The 25,190-nt window shown below is 46.2% G+C and overlaps 1 protein-coding gene across 6 annotated transcripts in view; it reads right to left on the reverse strand.

Annotated features, from left to right (window-relative positions):
* si:ch211-130h14.4 (uncharacterized) overlaps window positions 1-25,190 on the reverse strand; it is a 76,498-nt gene that overhangs the window by 47,298 nt on the left and 4,010 nt on the right. For 5 of the 6 annotated variants that reach the window (XM_055866164.1, XM_055865919.1, XM_055865786.1 and 2 more), the window contains exons 3-4: window positions 11,004-11,141; window positions 10,570-10,725 (exon numbers count right to left, since the gene is read on the reverse strand). In XM_055866164.1, coding sequence (XP_055722139.1) covers window positions 10,570-10,725; window positions 11,004-11,141 — 294 coding nt within the window. The remainder of the gene's footprint in view (window positions 1-10,569; window positions 10,726-11,003; window positions 11,142-25,190) is intronic. The other variant, XM_055866001.1, reaches the window with a different exon arrangement.

The raw sequence follows: 25,190 nt of genomic DNA on the forward strand, positions 1-25,190 counted from the left end.
AAACCTACAGGAGGGTGACTCTCTAGGAACAGGGTTGGAGTTAAAACCTACAGGAGGGTCTCTCTCCAGGAACAGGGTTGGAGTTAAAACCTACAGGAAGGTTTCTCTCCAGGAACAGGGTTGGAGTTAAAACCTACAGGAGGGTGACTCTCCAGGAACAGGGTTGGAGTTAAAACCTACAGGAGGGTGACTCTCCAGGAACAGGGTTGGAGTTAAAACCTACAGGAGGGTGACTCTCCAGGAACAGGGTTGGAGTTAAAACCTACAGGAAGGTTTCTCTCCAGGAACAGGGTTGGAGTTAAAACCTACAGGAGGGTAGCTCTCCGGGAACAGGGCTGGAGTTAAAACCTACAGGAGGGTAGCTCTCCAGGAACAGGGTTGGAGTTAAAACCTACAGGAGGGTGACTCTCCAGGAACAGGGTTGGAGTTAAAACCTACAGGAGGGTGACTCTCCAGGAACAGGGTTGGAGTTAAAACCTACAGGAAGGTGACTCTCCAGGAACAGGGTTGGAGTTAAAACCTACAGGAGGGTTTCTCTCCAGGAACAGGGTTGGAGTTAAAACCTACAGGATGGTATCTCTCCAGGAACAGGGTTGGAGTTAAAACCTACAGGAGGGTTTCTCTCCAGGAACAGGGTTGGAGTTAAAACCTACAGGAGGGTGACTCTCCAGGAACAGGGTTGGAGTTAAAACCTACAGGAGGGTGACTCTCCAGGAACAGGGTTGGAGTTAAAACCTACAGGAGGGTGACTCTCCAGGAACAGGGTTGGAGTTAAAACCTACAGGAGGGTATCTCTCCAGGAACAGGGTTGGAATTAAAACCTACAGGAGGGTTTCTCTCCAGGAACAGGGTTTGAGTTAAACCTACAGGAGGGTATCTCTCCAGGAACAGGGTTGGAGTTAAAACCTACAGGAGGGTTTCTCTCCAGGAACAGGGTTGGAGTTAAAACCTACAGGAGGGTTTCTCTCCAGGAACAGGGCTGGAGTTAAAACCTACAGGAGGGTTTCTCTCCAGGAACAGGGTTGGAGTTAAAATCTACAGGAGGGTTTATCTCCAGGAACAGGGTTGGAGTTAAAAACTACAGGAGGGTTTCTCTCCAGGAACAGGGTTGGAGTTAAAACCTACAGGAGGGTATCTCTCCAGGAACAGGGTTGGAGTTAAAACCTACAGGAGGGTTTCTCTCCAGGAACAGGGTTAGAGTTAAAACCTACAGGAGGGTGACTCTCCAGGATCAGGGTTGGAGTTAAAACCTACAGGAGGGTTTCTCTCCAGGAACAGGGTTGGAGTTAAAACCTACAGGAGGGTTTCTCTCCAGGAACAGGGTTAGAGTTAAAACCTACAGGAGGGTGACTCTCCAGGATCAGGGTTGGAGTTAAAACCTACAGGAGGGTTTCTCTCCAGGAACAGGGTTGGAGTTAAAACCTACAGGAGGGTTTCTCTCCAGGAACAGGGTTGGAGTTAAAACCTACAGGATGCAGGGTTCAATACCGCAACCAAAACAGTTGCATTTGCGACCGTTTGACTTAGCAGTGCATCACACATTTTATATTGGTAGCAAGGGTGCCAGTGAATATTTTTTTAACTGGTCACGTTCATTTCTGGTTCATAATTTATTTTTTTATTATCATGATTTATTCCAACAGAAATGTGCAATTGACCAAAAATAAATAAATAAACAGACTTTCTGAAGAGAAAACAACAGCAGGGGAATTCTGTGATTGATGTGCATAGGGCCAACTGTTCAGTGCCTTGCAAAACTATTCATTCCCCCTTTGGCATTTTTTCTTATTTTGTTGCATTACCTGTAATTTAAATTGATTTTTATTTGGATCACATGTAATGGACATACACAAAATAGTCTAAATTGGTGAAGTGAAAAGAAAAAAATAACTTGTTAAAAAAAAATGAATAAATAAATAATGGAAAAGTAGTGGGTGCATATGTATTCACCCCCTTTGCTATGAAGCCACTAAATAAGATCTGGTGCAAGCAACTACCTTCAGAAGTCACATAATTAGTTAGATAAAGTCCACCTGTGTGCAATCTAAGTGTCACATGATCTGTCACATGATCTCAGTATATATACACCTGTTCTGAAAGGTCCCGGAGTTTGCAACACCACTAAGCAAGGGGCACCACCAAGTAAGCGGCACCATGAAGACCAAGGAGCTCTCCAAACAGGTCAGGGACAAAGTTGTGGAGAAGTACAGATCAGGGTTGGGTTATAAAAAAATATCAGAAACTTTGAACATCCCACGGAGCACCATTAAATCCATTATTAAAAAATGGAAAGAATATGGCACCACAACAAACCTGCCAAGAGACGACCGCCCACCAAAACTCACAGAGCAGGCAAGGAGGGCATTAATCAGAGAGGCAACAAAGAGACCAAAGATAACCCTGAAGGAGCTGCAAAGCTCCACAGCGGAGATTGGAGTATCTGTCCATAGGACCACTTTAAGCCGTACACTCCACAGAGCTGGGCTTTACGGAAGAGTGGCCAGAGAAAGCCATTGCTTAAAGAAAAAAATAAGCAAACATGTTTGGTGTTCGCCAAAAGTTATGTGGGAGACCCCCCAAACATATGGAAGAAGGTACTCTGATCAGATGAGACTAAAATTGAGCTTTTTGGCCATCAAGGAAAACGCTATGTCTGGCGCAAACCCAACAGCTCTCATCACCCAGAGAATACCATCCCCAGAGTGAAGCATGGTGGTGGCAGCATCATGCTGTGGGGATGTTTTTCATCGGCAGGGACTGGGAAACTGGTCAGGATTTGAAGAAATAATGGATGGCACTAAATACAGGGAAATTCTTGAGGGAAACCTGCTTCAGTCTTACAGAGATTTGAGACTGGGACGGAGGTTCACCTTCCAACAGGACAATGACCCTAAGCATACTGCTGAAGCAACACTCAAGTGGTTTAAGGGGAAACATTTAAATGTCTTGGAATGGCCTAGTCAAAGCCCAGACCTCAATCCAACTGAGAATCTGTGGAATGACTTAAAGATTGCTGTACACCAGCAGAACCCATCCAAGTTGAAGGAGCTGCAACAGTTTTGCCTTGAAGAATGGGCAAAACTCCCAGTGGCTAGATGTGCCAAGCTTACAGAGACATACCCCAAGAGACTTGCAGCTGTAATGGCTGCAAAAGGTGGCTCTACAAAGTATTGACTTTGGGAGGGTGAATAGTTATGCACGCTCAAGTTCAGTTTTTTCTGTTTTTCTGTCTTATTTCTTGCTTGTTTCACAATAAAAAATATCTTCAAAGTGGTATGCATGTTGTGTAAATCAAATGATACAAACCCCCCAAAAATACATTTTAATTCCAGGTTGTAAGGCAACAAAATAGGAAAAATGCCAAGGGGGGTGGTAGCCATATACAAGCCACTGTATATGGCTACCACTTTCTGTAGCGATGCTAATGATAGCCTAAGGGTGTTTGGGTAGATTAAAAGGCAAGTGAAAGGTAACTACCAGGCCCTGGATTTCCCGGCTGCCCCCTTGTGTGGCCATAGTCCCCCCCCCCCCCCCAAACCCCCCCACCCCAAAAAAATCCATGCTTTGTGGATTGGACAAAAATACACACTGAACAAAAATATAAACGCTACATACACCTATTTCAAAGATTTACAGTTCATACAAGGAAATTAGTCAATTGAAATAGATTAATTTGGCCCTAATCTATGGATTTCACATGACTGGGAATACAGATGCGAATCGGTTAGTCACAGATACCTTAAAAAAAGGTAGGGGTGTGGATAAAAGAAACTTTTTGCAACCATTTGCCTCACGCAGAAAGACACATCTCCTTCGCATAGAGTTGATCAGGCTGTTGATTGTGGCCTGTGGAATGTTGTCCCACTCCTCTTCAATGGCTGTGAGAAGTTACTGGACATTGGCGGGAATTAGAACATGCTGTCGTACACATGGGTCCAGAGCATCCCAAACATGCTCAACGGGTGACATGTCTGGTGAGTATGAAGGCCATGGAAGAACTGGGACATTTTCAGCTTCCAGGAATTGCGTACTGATCCTTGCGACATGGGGCTGTGCATTAACATGCTGAAACATGAGGTGATGACGGCGAATGAATGGTACGACAATGGGCCTCAAGATCTCGTCACGGTATCTCTGTGTATTCAAATTGCCATCGATAAAATGCAATTGTGTTCGTTGTCCGTAGCTTATGCCTGCCCATACCATAACCCCACCGCCACCATGGGGCACTCTAATCACAACATTGACATCAGCAAACCACTCGCCCACACGATGCCATACACCCTGTCTGCCATCTGCCCGGTACAGTTGAAACTGGGATTGATCCATGAAGAACACACTTCTCCAGCGTGCCAGTGGCCATCGAAGGTGAGCATTTGCCCACTTAAGTCGGTTACGACGCCGAACTGCAGTCAAGTCAAGACCCCGTTGAGGACGACGAGCACGCAGATGAGCTCCCCTGACACGGTTTCTGACAGTTTATGCAGAAATTCTCTGGTTGTGCAAATCCAAATGGTCTAAAACAATGTTGGAGGTAGCTTATGGTAGATAAATTAACATACAGTTCTCTGGCAACAGCTCTGGTGGACATTCCTGCAATCAGCATGCCAATTGCATACTGACTCAAAACTTGAGCTGTCTATGGCATTGTGTTGTGTGGCAAAACTGCACATTTTAGAGTGGCCTTTTATTGTCCCCAGCACAAGGTGCACCTGTGTAATGATCATGCTGTTTAATCAGCTTCTTGATATGCCACACCTGTCAGGTGGATGGATTATCTTGGCAAAGGAGAAATGCTCACCAACAGTGATGTAAACAAATTTGTGCACACAATTTGAGAGAAATAAGCTTTTTGTGCATTTGGAAAATGTCTGTGAGCTCATGAAACATGAAACAACAACACTTCACATTTTGCATTTATATTTTTTGTTAAGTATAATAATTATAATTCCTTTCTCCCGGCTGCCAATCGTCGTTCTTCGAAGCACCTCTCACTCACATGGCTCTCTCAGATATCTAAATTCTTATTAGCCAATACCCGTCACGTGATCGGGTCCTTCTCACAGGCCTTGCAAATCCGAAGTAGGACCTACAAGTAATGAAGACAGACACATAGGGGAATCAACAGCGTGCTTCCCTTAAGGAATTCCGAGGCGCACTTTGAATACGTTAGGACTGTCTACGTTTACTTTCCCTCGGCCAACAAGACGAGTGACGAACAGCAAAATCACTAGCCTGTGTCCATCTACCATCCCCTCATAGTGGATACGTTTACCTATTCTACTGGTCAGATTGTTGTTCGGTCCGATAAATACAAATATTCCAAACAGACTCTGAGACAGTTGTGGGATGATAGATCCCAAAGTCATACAACCAAATCAAAAAACGTTAAAAAGCAATGAGTCTGATGCGACAGATCACAATGTTTCACTTAAAATGTCGATAAACGATTATTTCTTCATATTATAAGCGCAGCAATGCGCACATGGCAGTAGACTATACCCGCAAATGTTCCAAAATGCAATTAGCTGAAAATATAATTCTCAAAAGCTCACTACACATGCAAGCGATTTCATGGGACAGAGATGAAAGAGTGTTTCCATGTGAGATGAAAATATCCGTTCAGAATTTATATAGAAAGGAGATCTAAAGGTTCAAGAACTAGCGTGAGTTTTTAACATGACTATTGTGGCTTTGGCTACTGGACAATAAAATAAAGTTGAAGCACACTATAACATGAGAGAAATGCTGGTTTCAATGGCATATGAGGAAGTGTTGAAAAAATAATTCCCTCAACATATAGGCTATGGTTGGATTTTGGCTATAGGCTACTTTGAAACAAGGTAGACATGCCTCATAAAATGATGTCCGGGTTTTAAACAATTACATCGATGGTTAAATAGTTTCAAAATGCTGACTGCCTTCGCTCAGATTGCAAGGTGGGTGATGTTGGGGTGCGGAACAGGCACTGGCCTTTCTCTCCTATCTGAATGAAACTCGAATCGACAGAATCAAGTTTTAAATGTTAATTTTAATGACCATATTTAAATAAATATATTTTAATTTAACCTTTATTTAACTAGGCAAGTCAGTTAAGAACAAATTCTTATTTACAATGACGGCCTACCCTACATTATATTCGTCAAACATGACTGGCTTTTGGCCTACACTGAGTGTACAAAACATTAGGAACACCTGCTCTTTCCATGACATAGACTGGCCAGGTGAATCCAGGTGAAAGCTATGAACCTTTGTTGATGTCACTTGTTAAATCCACTTCAATCACTGTAGATGAAGGGGAGGAGACAGGTTAAAGAAGGATTTTTAAGCCTTGAGACAGTTGAGACATGGATTGTGTATGTGTACCATTCAGACGGTGAATGGACAAGACAAAATATTTAAGTGCCTTTGAACAGGGTATGGTAATAGGTGCCAGGTGCACCGTTTTGTGTCAAGAACTGCAAGGCTGCTGGGTTTTTCACGCTCAACAGTTTCCCGTGTTTATCAAGAATACTCCACCACCCACCGGTCATCCAGCAAACTTGACACAACTGTGGGAAGCATTGGAGTCCACATGGGCCAGCATCCCTGTGGAACGCTCTTGACACAACTGTGGGAAGCATTGGAGTCCACATGGGCCAGCATCCCTGTGGAACGCTCTTGACACAACTGTGGGAAGCATTGGAGTCCACATGGGCCAGCATCCCTGTGGAGCCAACATGGACCAACATCCCTGTGGAGTCAACATGGACCAGCATCCCCGTGGAGTCAACATGGACCAGCATCCCCGTGGAGTCAACATGGGCCAGCATCCCTGTGGAGTCAACATGGACCAGCATCCCTGTGGAGTCAACATGGACCAGCATCCCTGTGGAGTCAACATGGGCCAGCATCCCTGTGGAGTCAACATGGACCAGCATCCCTGTGGAGTCTACATGGACCAGCATCCCTGTGGAGTCCACATGGGCCAGCATCCCTGTGGAGTCCGCATGGACCAGCATCCCTGTGGAGTCAACATGGACCAGCATCCCTGTGGAGTCAACATGGACCAGCATCCCTGTGGAGTCAACATGGACCAGCATCCCTGTGGAGTCAACATGGACCAGCATCCCTGTGGAGTCCACATGGACCAGCATCCCTGTGGAGTCAACATGGACCAGCATCTCTGTGGAGTCAACATGGTCCAGCATCCCTGTGGAGTCAACATGGACCAGCATCCCTGTGGAGTCAACATGGGCCATCATCCCTGTGGAGTCAACATGGACCAGCATCCCTGTGGAGTCATTATGGACCAGCATCCCTGTGGAGTCAACATGGACCAGCATCCCTGTGGAGTCAACATGGACCAGCATCCCTGTGGAGTCATTATGGACCAGCATCCATGTGGAGTCAACATGGACCAGCATCCCTGTGGAGTCATTATGGACCAGCATCCCTGTGGAGTCCACATGGACCAGCATCCCTGTGGAGTCAACATGGACCAGCATCCCTGTGGAGTCAACATGGACCAGCATCCCTGTGGAGTCAACATGGGCCAGCATCCATGTGGAACGCTTTCAACACCTTGTAGAGTCCATGCCCCGACACATTGAGGCTGTTCTGAGGGAAAAATGGGGTTTGCAACTCAATATTAGGAAGGTGTCCTTAATGTTTTGTACACTCGGTGTATATAGGCCTATGTAATTAAAAGTCGCATTAAAGTTTGCCTACATTTTCTGGCGCCTCCCTTATGTCAGCATTGGTGTAGACATGAGAGGCACTAGCCAATGAGCGTAGATAGCCTTGGTGCCCTGACAGATGGCCTTGGTGCCCTACCAGTTGGCCTTGGTGCCCTGACAGATGGCTTTAGTACACTGACAGATTGTGCACCTCTTCGAGGCCAGATGGCTTTGGTGCCCTGACAGATGGCCTTGGTGCCCTGACAGTTTGGGCACCTCTTGAAGGCCAAATGGCCATTTGTGCTCTGATAGATGGCCTTGGTGCCCTGACAGTTTGGGCACCTCTTGAAGGCCAAATGGCCATTTGTGCTCTGATAGATTGCCTTGGTATCCTGACAGATGGCCTTGGTGCCCTGACAGTTTGGGCACCTCTTGAAGGCCAAATGACCTTGGTGCCCTAATAGATGGCCTTGGTGCCCTGACAGACTGGGCACCTCTTGAAGGCCAAATGGCCTTGCCCCTGGAATCACCAAATTCTAGGGTTGGTAACAACAAAGTAGTCTATGCCTACCTGACACAATCATGATTATTTGCATTAATCCAGTGGCCATTTGTTTTGAAAAAAGTGTGCTACAGAAACACCCAGAAACACTGATAGCCAAACACAACAGTCTAGCTGGTGCACACCTGAATTAAAGGGTAACTTACCGTACATCAGACCTGTTACAGTAAATCTATCCAAATCACTGTAAGAACACAAGGGCATGCTCATTTCAAAGATGGCTAGTCATTATTGGCCTGGTTCTGCATGGAATGCAGCCACATTATGGGACACAGGCCAGATCATTATTAATAAAATTATATTTAAAAGAAATTGGTGAAACCAAATCATGTGCTGTTGCCAGCAGCGGAAAAAGCTGGTGTAGAACCCTGGGATGGTGTGCTCCAGGAACAGGGGTGGAGAGCCCTGGTAGACTAGTTAGTAGCCTGACACTGACCCCTGTTGGCAACCGACTGGTATTACATAACTTATCTTACCTACAGTCGTGGCCAAAAGTTTTGAGAATGACACAAATATGAATTTTCACAAAGTCTGCTGCCTCAGTTTGTATGATGGCAATTTGCATATACTCCAGAATGTTATGAAGCGTGATCAGATGAATTGCAATTAATTGCAAAGTCCCTATTTGCCATGCAAATGAACTGAATCCCCCCAAAAACATTTCCACTACATTTCAGCCCTGCCACAAAAGGACCAGCTGACATCATGTCAGTGATTTTCTCGTTAACACAGGGGTGAGTGTTGACGAGGACAAGGCTGGAGATCACTCTGTCATGCTGATTGAGTTCGAATAACAGACTCGAAACTTTAAAAGGAGGGTGGTGCTTGGAATCATTGTTCTTTCTCTGTCAACCATGGTGGTTACCTGCAAGGAAACACATGCTGTCATCATTGCTTTGCACAAAAAGGTCTTCACAGGCAAGGATATTGCTGCCAGTAAGATTGCACCTAAATCAACCATTTATCGGATCATCAAGAACTTCAAGGAGAGCGGTTCAATTGTTGTGAAGAAGGCTTCAGGGCGCCCAAGAAAGTCCAGCAAGCGCCAGAACCGTCTCCTAAAGTGGGTTCAGCTGCGGGATCGGGGCACCACCAGTACAGAGCTTGTTCAGGAATGGCAGCAGGCAGGTGTGAGTGCATCTGCACTGACAGTGAGGTGAAGACTTTTGGAGGATGACCTGGTGTCAAGAAGGGCAGCAAAGAAGCCACTTCTCTCCAGGAAAAACATCAGGGACAGACTGATATTCTGCAAAAGGTACAGGGATTGGACTGCTGAGAACTGGGGTTAAGTCATTTTCTCTGATGAATCCCCTTTCCGATTGTTTGGGCATCCGGAAAAAAGCTTGTCCGGAGAAGACAAGGTGAGCGCTACCATCAGTCCTGTGTCATGCCAACAGTAAAGCATACCTAGACCATTCATGTGTGGGGTTGCTTCTCAGCCAAGGGTGTGGGCTCACTCACAATTTTGCCTCAGAACAAAGCCATGAATAAAGAATGGTACCAACACATCCTCCGAGAGCAACTTCTCCCAACCATCCAGGAATAGTTTGGTGACGAACAATGCCTTTTCCAGCATGATAGGGCACCTTGCCATACGCCAAAGTGATAACTAAGTGGCTCGGGGAACAAAACATTGATATTTTGGGTCCATGGCCAGGAAACTCCCCAGACCTTAATCCCATTGAGAGCTTGTGGTCAATCCCCAAGAGGCGGGTGGACAAACAAAAACCCTCAACTTCTGACAAACTCCAAGCATTGATTATGCAAGAATGGGCTGCCATCAGTCAGGATGTGGCCCAGAAGTAAATTGACAGTATGCCAGGGAGGATTGCAGAGGTCTTGAAAAACAAAGGTCAACACTGCAAATATTGACTCTTTGCATCAACTTCATGTAATTGTCAATAAAAGCCTTTGACACTTATGAAATGCTTGTAATTATACTTCAGTATTCCATAGTAACATCTGACAAAAATATCTAAAGACACTGAAGCAGCAAACTTAGGTTGAAATTAATATTTGTGTCATTCTCAAAACTTTTGGCCACGACTGTACATCTCAGTGTGAAATACTGAATGAAAGTGTTGAAAGCATGAAACAGAATTACCATGTTTGTAAGGTTGTTTCATTAGTCTTTCATGGGGTACGTTATCAGTCCACTGGGTCACACGTAGGGTTGTACATTTGTCAAAACTTCCAGAAATCCTGGTTGGAGGCTTCGGGATTTCCTACTTATTCCATCCTGATCCTGGGAATCTTCCAACCAGGATTTGTGTAAAACCATGGAATTTTGGGAAGGTTATGTCATTTGCAAGTCTAATCCTACATGAATAACATTTGAAGTTGTTTTACCGGTATGTGTTTATCCTCGGTGACTGCTCCAGCTGCCTCAGCACGTCGTTGTATCTCCTGTCTCTGTGTGTGTATCTTATCTCTGAGCATGGCAGAGTATCGACGGTACAGGATGTCTCTGAGACGGTGCATGTTTCTGTACGCCTCTAGATGGCGCTGATGAGACCAAAGAAATATCAGAATCAACACCTACAATACTACTGTGTAGCTGAATAGAGAACATTTGACTTTTTGAGACAGAGACCGAAAGACAACCTCATAGGCTTCGGTTACATTTCTTTATTATTTTCCAGTAACATATTCTTACATCATTCATCGTATTGGTATCCTAGAGACAAATGTATTTAAATGTATACAAACGTATATATTGATTTATCTATATGATATATATAAATGGGATCCACCAAGGCTGTAATTCTTGGGGTGCCACCAACCTGATCTAGCAGAGCCTGGCGAATGACGCTGTCTGGGTCACTAGCAGCACTCCCAGGGTGATCCTGACCGCCAGTCCCAGTGTCTCTGCTCTGGGTCAGCTTCTTCCTCCAACGCTGAGGCCTGTCTTCATTCTCTGCCTGTTTCAAGTCAAAACACACAGACGATGGATGAAAAACAGGGAGACTGAGGGGGACTGTCTGTCTCAAGTCAAAACACACAGAGGTTGGATGGAAAACAGGGAGACTGAGGGGGACTGTCTGTCTCAAGGATTCTGGACATATTTTCTGTCTATCAACAAGTCCAAAGACATGTTGATGACTTTGTTTGTGTCCTTTAGGATGTTCTTTCTATGGCCGACAGACGTAGACAGACAGCATATCATACACATTACACAGACATACAGCTGGATGGAAATAAGGGGTCTGTCTGTACCAAACGCAGAAGGAAATAGAACAGTCTATGGTGTGTTTATGGAATCTCTATGGTCCCAATGATGCTGGACCTATTTAGTCACCAGTTCTGTCTTCCAGTGAAGCTCCCACATAATAACCTGCAGACATTGTGTTCTTCTTCCGGCAATTTCCTGTCAAAACGAATTATCCCTCCTTATCAAACCTCAGAGGATTTGCCAGATTGCCCACCACTGTATTGCACACATACGTACGCATGCACACACACACACAGTGTCTGTGTGTGTGTGTGTGTGTGTGTGTGTGTGTGTGTGTGTGTGTGTGTGTGTGTGTGTGTGTGTGTGTGTGTGTGTGTGTGTGTGCGTGCGTGCGTGCGTGCGTGCGTGCGTGCTGCAGCATAGTAGGAGTATCGTGCTATTTGGGACAAAGTCATATCTTATGTAATACACTGCTCAAAAAAATAAAGGGAACACTAAAATAACACATCCTAGATCTGAATGAAATATTCTTATTAAATACTTTTTTCTTTACATAGTTGAATGTGCTGACAACAAAATCACACAAAAATGATCAATGGAAATCAAATTTATCAACTCATGGAGGTCTGGATTTGGAGTCACACTCAAAATTAAAGTGGAAAACCACACTACAGGCTGATCCAACTTTGATGTAAGGTCCTTAAAACAAGTCAAAATGAGGCTCAGTAGTGTGTGTGGCCTCCACGTGCCTGTATGACCTCCCTACAACGCCTGGGCATTCTCCTGATGAGGTGGTGGATGGTCTCCTGAGGGATCTCCTCCCAGACCTGGACTAAAGCATCCGCCAACTCCTGGACAGTCTGTGGTGCAACGTGGCGTTGGTGGATGGAGCGAGACATGATGTCCCAGATGTGCTCAATTGGATTCAGGTCTGGGGAACGGGCGGGCCAGTCCATAGCATTAATGCCTTCCTCTTGCAGGAACTGCTGACACACTCCAGCCACATGAGGTCTAGCATTGTCTTGCATTAGGAGGAACCCAGGGCCAACCGCACCAGCATATGGTCTCACAAGGGGTCTGAGGATCTCATCTCGGTACCTAACGGCAGTCAGGCTACCTCTGGCGAGCACATGGAGGGCTGTGTGGCCCCCCAAAGAAATGCCACCCCACACCATGACTGACCCACCGCCAAACCGGTCATGCTGGAGGATGTTGCAGGCAGCAGAACGTTCTCCACGGCGTCTCCAGACTCTGTCACGTCTGTCACATGTGCTCAGTGTGAACCTGCTTTCATCTGTGAAGAGCACAGTGGCGAATTTGCCAATCTTGGTGTTCTCTGGCAAATGCCAAACGTCCTGCACGGTGTTGGGCTGTAAGCACAACCCCCACCTGTGGACTTCGGGCCCTCATACCACCCTCATGGAGTCTGATTCTGACCGTTTGAGCAGACACATGCACATTTGTGGCCTGCTGGAGGTCATTTTGCAGGGCTCTGGCAGTGCTCCGCCTGCTCCTCCTTGCACAAAGGCGGAGGTAGCGGTCCTGCTGCTGGGTTGTTGCCCTCCTACGGCCTCTTCCACGTCTTCTGATGTACTGGCCTGTCTCCTGGAAGCACCTCCATGCTCTGGACACTACGCTGACAGACACAGCAAACCTTCTTGCCACAGCTCGCATTGATGTGCCATCCTGGATGAGCTGCACTACCTGAGCCACTTGTGTGGGTTGTAGACTCCGTCTCATGCTACCACTAGAGTGAAAGCACCAAAGTGACCAAAACATCAGCCAGGAAGCATAGGAACTGAGAAGTGGTCTGTGGTCACCACCTGCAGAACCACTCCTTTATTGGGGGTGTCTTGCTAATTGCCTATAATTTCCACCTGTTGTCTATTCCATTTGCACAACAGCATGTGAAATTTATTGTCAATCAGTGTTGCTTCCTAAGTGGACAGTTTGATTTCACAGAAGTGTGATTGACTTGGAGTTATATTGTGTTGTTTAAGTGTTCCCTTTATTTTTTTGAGCAGTGTATATCAGATCAAATGCTATTTGTCACACGCTTCGTAAAACAACAGCTGTAGACTAACAGTGAAATGTTTACTTAGGGGTCCTTTTCCAACAATACAGAATGAAAATAGAAATAAAGATTAAAAAAATACAAAATAATAATCTAAATATTAACATTAGAATGTTGTGTATGTTTTATTGTCACATTCACCAGATAGGTGCAGTGGTCAGCCATAGTAGTAGTAGTACATTGCCCCTGGAGAAAACTAGGGCTCAGCGCCTTGCTGAAACACATCGAGAGACTTTCACCATGTCGGCTCGGGTATTAGAACCAGCGACCTTTCAGTTACTGGCCCAGTGCTCTAACCGCTAGGCTACCTGTCGCCTATAAATACACAGTGAATAACAAACAACAATATGAACTAAAAAAATAACTTTGATATATACAAGGAGTACCAGTACTGAGACGATGTGCAGGGGTACGAGGTAATAACGTGGTTATATACAGGGAGTACCAGGTAATAACATGGCTATATACAGGGAGTACCAGGTAATAACATGGCTATATACAAGGAGTACCAGGTAATAACATGGTTATATACACAGGGTACCAGGTCATAACCTGGCTATATACAGGGAGTACCAGGTAATAACATGGCTATATACAGGGAGTACCAGGTAATAACATGGCTATATACAGGGAGTACCAGGTAATAACATGGTTATATACAGGGAGTACCAGGTAATAACATGGCTATATACAGGGAGTACCAGGTAATAACATGGCTATATACAGGGAGTACCAGGTAATAACATGGTTATATACAGGGAGTACCAGGTAATAACATGGCTATATACAGGGAGTACCAGGTAATAACATGGTTATATACAGGGAGTACCAGGTAATAACATGGCTCTATACAGGGAGTACCAGGTAATAACATGGCTATATACAGGGAGTACCAGGTAATAACATGGTTATATACAGGGAGTACCAGGTAATAACATGGCTATATACAGGGAGTACCAGGTAATAACATGGTTATATACAGGGAGTACCAGGTAATAACATGGTTATATACAGGGAGTACCAGGTAATAACATGGTTATATACAGGGAGTACCAGTACAGAGTCGATTTGCAGGGAGTACCAGGTAATAACATGGCTCTATACAGGGAGTACCAGGTAATAACATGGCTCTATACAGGGAGTACCAGGTAATAACATGGTTATATACAGGGAGTACCAGGTAATAACATGGCTCTATACAGGGAGTACCAGGTAATAACATGGCTCTATACAGGGAGTACCAGGTAATAACATGGTTATATACAGGGAGTACCAGGTAATAACATGGTTATATACAGGGAGTACCAGGTAATAACATGGTTATATACAGGGAGTACCAGGTAATAGCTTGGAGGGGACTACTGTGCTGAATGCTTAGCTGTAGTAAATGAACATAATTCTTACCCTGGTATTCCATTTGTCCAGGTGGGTGAGGGCAGTGGGCAGTGTAATAGAGATTGCGTCATCTGTGGCTCTGTTGGGGCTGTATGCGAATTGGAGTGGGTCCAGTGTGTCTGGGATGACGGTGTTTTGACGTGAGCCAGGACCAGCCTTTCAAAGCATTTCATGGCTATAAATCTGAGCGCTACGGGGACGATATTCATTTAGGCAGGTGACCTTGGCGTTCTTTGGCACGTCTGATTGTATGTCTCTCACTTTTGTTGGTGTTATTCTTACGGAGGTCTACATGTTTACACAAATATAGTCGTTTGGAACTACTAAACATCAGGAAGAAATCTTATGGAGTCTTTAATCCACAACATTTTGCTTTACCTGTGGAATTACCGATTTCCATACCTGGGCAGTTAATGCCTACAGGGGGGAATCCACCCGGACATGGAATGGCGAGCCGGAATACTCTCCAGGTTCAGGAGTCTGGCCCTACTGGCCTCCTCTGACTTCCATTCCAATCCCTCCGTAATAAAATGAATCAACACTTGCTTTGATCCAAACTAAAAGAGATTAAGGGGAAAGCTTCACCATCTGAGAGAGATTAAGGGAAATGCTTCACCATCTGAGAGAGTTCAAGGGGAATGCTTCGCCATCTGAGAGGGATTAAGGGGAATGCTTCACCATCTGAGAGAGATTAAGGGGAATGTTTCACCATCTGAGAGAAATTAGGGGGAATGCTTCACCATCTGCTTGACTGAGACATGGCTGGCTCAATCTGTTCCAAGATATGGCTGGACCAATCTGTTCCGGACTCAGGCATATCCCCCCCTCTGAATTTTATCATCCACTGAGCCGACTGGTCAGTCAAGTTGTCTCTAAAATCAAAAGGTGGTGTTATCTGCTTCATGTTTAGTGCTGGTGTACCAACTCCACAGTAATTCCTAACTATAAATCCGAAGGGAATTTGGATCAATTGTGCCAACCGTGTTTACATCCTACCGCAAGCTAATGCCAGCAAGGTAAACAATCTGACATCTTGCCCTCTGACCCTCAGTACTGGTGCACCACAGGGCTGCGTTATGTCCCCACTGCTCTTCTCCCTCTTACGAACCAGTTTACATTTCAGGAGACCTCAGTTAAGGTTTTTAGAATCCTTAAGAGTCTATTGAAGCACCCGTGCGTCAATCTATGTAACATTTTTAAAAATCTGTCAAGTTAATTTAGAGCATGGGCTGTGTCTCAATCCACTATATACTATGTCGGTTCTCCGCATCTGCGGTGGAATGTGGCCAAGCAACAGCTGTGTTTGTAAAACCGTGAAACATCTCTCGAAAATGTCTGTAGCGTCCGAACGGTTTGGCACCAAGGAATTCGTCTGAAGTCGCCACCGCCGATGTGGCAACGTCTGTCTGTAATGCCCGAACCTTTGGGTTACAAACTAATATGACCCCACTATGGAAAAGGGAGATTCTCATGAACATGATGGTTTTCTCCGTTTTAATTTTTTTATATTTAACCTTTATTTAACTAGGCAAGTCAGTTAAGAACAAATTCTTATTTTCAATGAGGACCGGGGAACAGTGGGTGAACTGCCTTGTTCAGGGACAGAACGATAAGATTTTTACCTTGTCAGCTCGGGGATTCTAAACTTTCGGTTACTAGCACAACGCTCTAACCACTAGGCTACCTGCCGCCCCAAAATTGGACTTGTCTACTGGGTCTCGTCTACTGATTACTCCTCCTCCACAACAACAACAACAACATGTGACACAGTGTAACAGTGATACATATGGTTTAGACTATTGTTTTCTCATCAGGCGGTTCATCATCAGCCTCGTTCTCATCCCTTTCTCCCCTGGGAAAGAGCCTGTTGGCTCCCTGGCCACCACTGAATACCCTACATTACTGTATGGGCCCAGCCTGTTGAGGGAGTTTATGGGCCCAGCCTGTTGAGGGAGTTTATGGGCCCAGCCTGTTGAGGGAGTTTATGGGCCCAGCCTGTTGAGGGAGTTTATGGGCCCCGCCTGTTGAGGGAGTTTATGGGCCAAGCCTGTTGAGGGAGTTTATGGGCCCCGCCTGTTGGGGAAATGTATGGGCCCCACCTGTTGGGGAGTTTATGGGCCCAGCCTGTTGAGGGAGTTTATGGGCCCAGCCTGTTGAGGGAGTTTATGGGCCCAGCCTGTTGAGGGAGTTTATGTGCTCAGCTTGTTGAGGGAGTTTATGTGCTCAGCCTGTTGAGGGAGTTTATGGGCCCAGCCTGTTGAGGAAGTGGCCGCTTTATCTCCCCTCACAAAGGCCATTAGTAAAAGACAGGATTTATCAGTGTGTCTGTCAGTGTGTGTGTGTGATGGTGGTCAGTGATGGGGACACTGCAAGGCGAAGGCATCATCCATCTGCATGGCTTGTCACTATGAATCAGACATAGACAATATGGCCGTCCAACACCGCCCACTCAGATTCCAAACACCGTACATTGATTGTGTGTGTGTCTGTGTGTGTGTGTGTGTGTGTAAGGGGGTAGTCAAATCTCTGTGACTACTCCTTATCTTCAAAGAACAAAAAAGAGCTGGATGAACAGAACCAGATTATGGAATAATCTGAGGAGTGAAGAGAAGATGACAGAGTACATGCAGAGAGAGGGAGAGAGAGAGAGAGAGAGAGAGAGAGAGAGAGAGAGAGAGAGAGAGAGAGAGAGAGAGAGAGAGAGAGAGAGAGAGAGAGAGAGAGAGAGAGAGAGAGAGAGAGAGAGAGAGAGAGAGAGAGAGAGAGAGAGAGAGAGAGAGAGAGAGAGAGAGAGAGAGAGAGAGAGAGAGAGAGAGAGAGAGAGAGAAGTAAACAGCAGAGTACACATGAATGTACATATCATTTTTACACTGTTTGTACGAAACCACATATTTATAAACTGTATTCTTGCCATAGCTCACTGTACTATATCTACCGCTGTACATATCATTCTTAGTATATCTTGTTGGTGTATATAACATAAAGTAGATTGCATTTGGTTTACTGATAAAATGTTATTTGGGTAGTTAACTGGGTTCATCATGACACTTGTGATTTCTTGTTTTTTAGTTTTTTATTATAATTTATTTGTTGACATTTTAACTGCATTGTCAGGATCTAGTAACACAAGCATTTAGTTCCAGCTGCTTTAACATCTGCTAAACCGTGTACCGCAACCAACAAACTGAGATGTGATTTTGATTTGATGAACACAGAGAGAGGGTGAAATAAACTTCACTGAAGAGAGGATGGGGGAGAGAGGGGGGAGGGAGAGGGTCACAGAGAGGATGGAGGGAGGGGGGAGGGGAGGGGGGGTCACAGAGAGGATGGAGGGAGGGGGGAGGGGGGTCACAGAATGAAAAAGCGCAGAAACAACAGAAGGGGAGACTAGAAGAGAGAGTGTTTCCAGAGGTTACCAAGACAACCGTCCGTCCCTAGCAACAGTTTGCCTTGTTTAGAAATAGAACAGGAACACACAGTGTGCATCCCAAATTAAACCCTACTCCCTATGGGTCCCAGTCAAAGTAGTGCAATTTGGGATACAGCCAAAGACTTGGAACACAAGGATTCTGTAAAGCTCTAAGTTTGATGACGGCTGGTTCACACAGCAGGACAGTACGTTCTCTACTTTACCCCCAGAACAGGACAGAGAGTGTGTGAATAGAGAGAGAGAGATCACCTACAGAGAGATGAACGTGGAGAAGAGTCCCCTACGCAAGCTGGTCCTGGGGCTCTGTTCACAAACACAAACAGACCCCACAGAGCCCCAGGACAGCAACACAATTAGACCCAACAAAATCATGAGAAAACAAAAAGATAATTACTTGACACAAAAAAATGAGAAAACTAGAATGCTATTTGGCCCAAAACAGAGAGTACACAGTGGCAGAATACCTGACCACTGTGACTGACCCAAACTTAAGGAAAACTTTGACTATGTACAGACTCAGTGAGCATAGCCTTGCTATTGAGAAAGGCCGCCGTAGGCAGACCTGGCTCTCAAGAGAATACAGGCTATGTGCTCACTGTCCACAAAATGAGGTGGAAACTGAGCTGCACTTCCTAACCTCCTGCCAAATGTATGACCATATTAGAGAGACATATTTCCCTCAGATTACACAGATCCACAAAGAATTTAAAAAACAATCAAATTTTGATCAACTCCCATATCTATTGGGTAAAATATCACAGTGTGACATCACAGCAGCAAGATTTGTGACCTGTTGCCACAGGGAAAGGGAACCAGTGAAGAACAAACACCATCGTAAAAACAACTCATATTTAGGTTTATTTATTTTCCCTTTTGTACTTTACCTATTTGCACATCATTACAACACTGTATATAGACATAATATGACATTTGAAATGTCTTTATTCTTTTGGAACTTTTGTGAGTGTAATGTTTACTGGTAAACATGGTAAACGGGGCGGGGCGGGGCGTGGCAAACAATGCCATGATCGAGATGTCACAAAGGAGTTACATTTACACAACCCTGGTCATTATAAATGGCACCATATTCCCTATATACAGTATGGGTTCCTGAGTGGTTCAGCGGTCTGATGCACTGCATCTCAGTGCTTGAGGCGTCACTACAGACCCTGGTTCAGCGGTCTAAGGCACTGCATCTCAGTGCTAGAGGAGTCACTACAGACCCTGGTTCAGCGGTCTAAGGCACTGCATCTCGGTGCTAGAGGAGTCACTACAGACCCTGGTTCAGAGGTCTGATGCACTGCATCTCAGTGCTTGAGGCGTCACTACAGACCCTGGTTCAGATGGGCGTCACTACAGACCCTGGTTCAGTGGTCTAAGACACTGCATCTCAGTGCTAGAGGAGTCACTACAGACCCTGGTTCAGTGGTCTAAGGCACTGCATCTCAGTGCTAGAGGAGTCACTACAGACCCTGGTTCAGAGGTCTAAGACACTGCATCTCAGTGCTAGAGGAGTCACTACAGACCCTGGTTCAGCGGTCTAAGGCACTGCATCTCGGTGCTAGAGGCGTCACTACAGACCCTGGTTCAGATGGGCGTCACTACAGACCCTGGTTCAGTGGTCTAAGACACTGCATCTCAGTGCTAGAAGAGTCACTACAGACCCTGGTTCAGCGGTCTAAGACACTGCATCTCAGTGCTAGAGGAGTCACTACAGACACCCTGGTTCAGAGGTCTAAGACACTGCATCTCAGTGCTAGAGGAGTCACTACAGACCCTGGTTCAGCGGTCTAAGGCACTGCATCTCAGTGCTAGAGGCGTCACTACAGACCCTGGTTCAGAGAGGAGTCACTACAGACCCTGGTTCAGCGGTCTAAGGCACTGCATCTCAGTGCTAGAGGAGTCACTACAGACCCTGGTTCAGCGGTCTAAGGCACTGGATCTCAGTGCTAGAGGAGTCACTACAGACCCTGGTTCAGCGGTCTAAGGCATTTCATTTCAGTGCTAGAGGAGTCACTACAGACCCTGGTTCAGAGGGGCGTCATTACAGACCCTGGTTCAGCGGTCTAAGGCACTGCTTCTCAGTGCTAGAGGCGTCACTACAGACATCCTGGTTCGAATCCAGGCTGTATCACAACCGCCTGTGATTGGGAGTCCCGTAGGGCGGTGCACAATTGGCCCAGCATCGTCCAGGTTTGGCCGGGGGTAGGCCATCATTGTAAATAAGAATTTGTTCTTAACTGACTTGCCTAGTTAAATAAAATACAAAAATATATGTAGTTCATTACCAATACCCTATTCCCTATGTAGTTCATTACCAATACCCTATGTGACCTGGTCAAAAGAAGTGCACTACGTAGGGAATAGGGTGCCATTTGTTTCACAACCACTGCACTAGACTGGCAGCATCATGTCATTGCAGGTACTGTACAGTACCATGGAGAAAAGACTTGGTTTTGGTACACACATGCACGCACACACACATACACACACACACACACACAAACACACATACAGTGGGTATCATAAGTATTCACCAACCGTGGATTTCTTCACATATTATTGTGTTACAAAGTGGTATTAAAATGTATTAAACTGTCAACGATCTACACAAAATAATTCAAACATTTCTTAAAAAGTACTGAAAATTTTAAAACGAATATACCTTGATTAGATAAGTATTCCCCCGAGCCAATACATTTTAGAAACACCTTTGGCAGTGATTTGTAACGGCTGTCCTCCTCCTCTTCAGACGAAGAGGAGGAGTAGGGATTGGACCAAAGTGCAGCGTGATATTTGGACATAACGAAGTTTATTAAAGTACAGACGAAAACCGAACACACTTCAACAAACTACAAAATAAGAAAACGAACGATGTAGACAGACCTGAACAAGAACTTACATAAAGACACGAAGAACTCACGAACAGGAACAGACTACATCAAACGAACGAACAAACCGAAACAGTCCCGTGTGGTGCAACATACACAGACACAGAAGACAACCACCCACAAACAAACAATGTGAACAGCCTACCTTTATATGGTTCTCAATCAGAGGAAAAGTCAAACACCTGTCCCTGATTGAGAACCATATAAGGCTAATTACAAATGACCTAAACATAGAAACACAAAACATAGAATGCCCACCCCAACGCACGCCCTGACCAACTAAACACATACAAAAATAACAGACAACAGGAACGTGACATGATTACAGCTGTGAGTCTTTCTAGGTAAATCCCTAAGAGCTTTCCACACCTGGATTCTGCAACATTTACCCATTATTCTTTTCAAAGTTCTTCAAGCTCTGTCAAGGTGTCAGGGGTCATGGCTACAGCAAGTATCCAGGCTTGCCACAGATTTTCAACCAGATTTAAGTCAAAACTGTAACTTGGCCACTCAGGAACATTCACTGTCTTCTTGGTCAACAACTCCAGTGTAGATGTGGCGTTGTAGGCTACTGCCCTGTTGAAAGGTGAATTTGTCTCCCAGTGTCTTGTGGAAAGCAGGCTGAGGCTAGTTTTCCTCTAGGATTTTGCCTGCGCTTAGCTCCATGGCATTTAATCATATCCTGAAAAACTCCCAAGTCTTTGCCAAAGTCAAGCATACCCATACCATGATGCAGCCACCACCATACTTGAAAATAAGGAGGCAGTTAGTCAATGATGTGTTGTGTTGGATTTACCCCAAACATAAGGCTTTGTATTTAGGACAAAAAGTGTATTCCTTTGCTGTGTTTTTTTGCAGTATAACTTTAGTGCCTTATTGCATACGGGACGCATGTTTTGGAATATTGGTATTCTGTATATTTGTATTCTTTATTTCACTCTGTCATTAAGGTCATTAATGTGTAGTCACTACAATGTTGTTGATCCATCCTCCGTTTTCCCCTATCACAGCCAATGAACTCTGTAGCGGTTTTAACCTGTCTAGCCCCGGGGTTCCGCTAGCGGAACTCCTCCCACATTCCACTGAAAAGGCAGAGCGCAAAATTCAAAAAATATTTTTGAGAAATATTTAACTTTCACACATTAACAAGTCCAATGCTGTCACGTTCCTGACCTGTTTTCTGTTGTTTTTGTATGTGTTTAGTTGGTCAGGGCGTGAGTTGGGGTGGGCATTCTATGTTATGTGTTTCTATGTTGGGTTAAATGTGTTGCCTGATATGGTTCTCAATTAGAGGCAGGTGTTTGACGTTTCCTCTGATTGAGAACCATATTAAGGTAGGCTATTCTCACTGTTTGTTTGTGGGTGATTGTTCCTGTGTCTGTGTCTGTTTGCACCACATGGGACTGTTTCGTTTGTTTGTTCGTTTTGGTAGTCTGTTCCTGTTTCATGCGTTCTTCGTGTTTATGTAAGTTCTTGTTCAGGTCAGTCTACGTTGTTTGTTATTTTGTAATCAATTCAAGTGTTCTTCGTGTTTCGTCTTTCATTTATTAAATTCATTATGTATTCATCACCCGCTGCGCCTTGGTCCACTCATTGTCCTCAAGACGATCGTTACAAATACAGCAAATGAAAGATAAACATCTTGTGAATCCAGTCAACATGTCCGATTTTTTAAATGTTTTACAGCAAACACCACGTATATTTATGTTAGCTCACCACCAAATACAAAAAAGCACAGACATTTCTTTCACAGCACAGGTAGCTTGCACAAAACCAACCAAACTAACCAAGGACCAACCAAACTAACCAAGAAACAACTTCATCAGATGACAGTCTTATAACATGTTATACAATAAATCTATGTTTTGTTCGAAAAATGTGCATATTTGAGGTATAAATCATAGTTTTACATTGCAGCTACCATCACAGCTACCATCACAAATAGCACCGAAGCAGCCAGAGTAATTATAGAGACCAACGTGAAATACCTAAATACTCATCATAAAACATTTATGAAAAATACATGGTGTACAGCAAATGAAAGACAAACATTGTTAAGGCAGTCATTGTTGTTCTCCTCCTCAAACGAGGAGGAGCATGGATCGGACCAAGATGCGGATTGGTGATTAATCATACTTTTAATGAAAACAGCAAACACGACACTACAAAACTACAAAACAACAAACTAACAAACCTTCAACCGTCCTGTGTGGCCCAAACACTGACACAGGAACAAACACCCACAAAACACCAGTGAAACCCTGGCTGCCTTTGTATGACTCTCAATTAGAGACAAACAATACACACCTGTCTCTAATTGAGAATCATACCAGGCCGAACACAAAACCCCACATAGAAATACAAACATAGACAAACCCACCCAACTCACGCCCTGACCAACTAAAATGAATACAAAACAAAGGAAAACAGGTCAGGAACGTGACAGAACCCCCCCCTTAAGGTGCGAACTCCGGGCGCACCAGCACAAAGTCTAGGGGAGGGTCTGGGTGGGCGTCTGTCCACGGTGGCGGCTCTGGCGGTGGACGAGGTCCCCACCCCACCATAATCAATCCCCGCTTCTTTATCCCCCTCCCAATGACCACCCTCCCACTAACCCCACCTAAATGAAGGGGCAGCACCGGGATAAGGGGCAGCACCGGGACAAGGGGCAGCACCGGGACAAGGGGCAGCACCGGGACAAGGGGCAGCACCGGGACAAGGGGCAGCACCGGGACAAGGGGCAGCACCGGGACAAGGGGCAGCACCGGGACAAGGGGCAGCACCGGGACAAGGGGCAGCACCGGGACAAGGGGCAGCACCGGGACAAGGGGCAGCACCGGGACAAGGGGCAGCACCGGGATAAGGGGCAGCACCGGGATAAGGACCAGCACCGGGATAAGGACCAGCACCGGGATAAGGGGCGGCAGGTCCTGGCTGAGGGACTCCGGCAGGTCCTGGCTGAGGGACTCCGGCAGGTCCGGGCTGAGTGGCAGCTCCGGACTGTAGGGCAGCTCCGGACTGTAGGGCAGCTCCGGACTGTCGGACGTCTCTGGCAGCTCCTGACTGGCGGGCGTCTCTGGCAGCTCCTGACTGGCGGGCGTCTCTGGCAGCTCCTGACTGGCGGGCGTCTCTGGCAGCTCCTGACTGGCGGGCGTCTCTGGCAGCTCCTGACTGGCGGGCGTCTCTGGCAGCTCCTGACTGGCGGGCGTCTCTGGCAGCTCCTGACTGGCGGGCGTCTCTGGCAGCTCCTGACTGACGGACGGCTCTAGCGGCTCCTGACTGACGGACGGCTCTACTGGCTCGGGACAGACGGGCGGCTCTAATGGCTCGTGGCAGACGGATGACTCAGACGGCGCTGGGCAGACAGATGGCTCAGACGGCGCTGGGCAGACAGATGGCTCAGACGGCGCTGGGCAGACAGATGGCTCAGACGGCGCTGGGCAGACAGATGGCTCAGACGGCGCTGGGCAGACAGATGGCTCAGACGGCGCTGGGCAGACAGATGGCTCAGACGGCGCTGGGCAGACAGATGGCTCAGACGGCGCTGGGCAGACAGATGGCTCAGACGGCGCTGGGCAGACAGATGGCTCAGACGGCGCTGGGCAGACAGATGGCTCAGACGGAGCTGGGCAGACGGGCCGTTCAGGCACCGCTGGGCAGACGGCAGACTCTGGCCGGCTGAGACGCACTATAGGCCTGGTGCGTGGTACCGGAACTGGAGGTACCGGGCTGAGGGCACGCACCTCAGGGCGAGTGCGGGGAACAGGACCAGGGCACACTGGACTCTCGTGGCGCACTCTAGGCCTGGTGCGTGGTACCGGAACTGGAGGTACCGGGCTGAGGGCACGCACCTCAGGGCGAGTGCGGGGAGAAGGAACAGTGCGTCCAGGGCTCTGGAGACGCACAGGAGGCTTGGTGCGTGGTGCCGGAACTGGAGGCACCGGGCTGGAGACACGCACCATAGGGAGACGTGGAAGAGGAACAGGGCTCTGGAGATGCACTGGAAGC

Source organism: Salvelinus fontinalis, chromosome 1, assembly GCF_029448725.1.
Source record: "Salvelinus fontinalis isolate EN_2023a chromosome 1, ASM2944872v1, whole genome shotgun sequence".
In the NCBI taxonomy this organism is placed as follows: Eukaryota; Metazoa; Chordata; class Actinopteri; order Salmoniformes; family Salmonidae; genus Salvelinus; species Salvelinus fontinalis.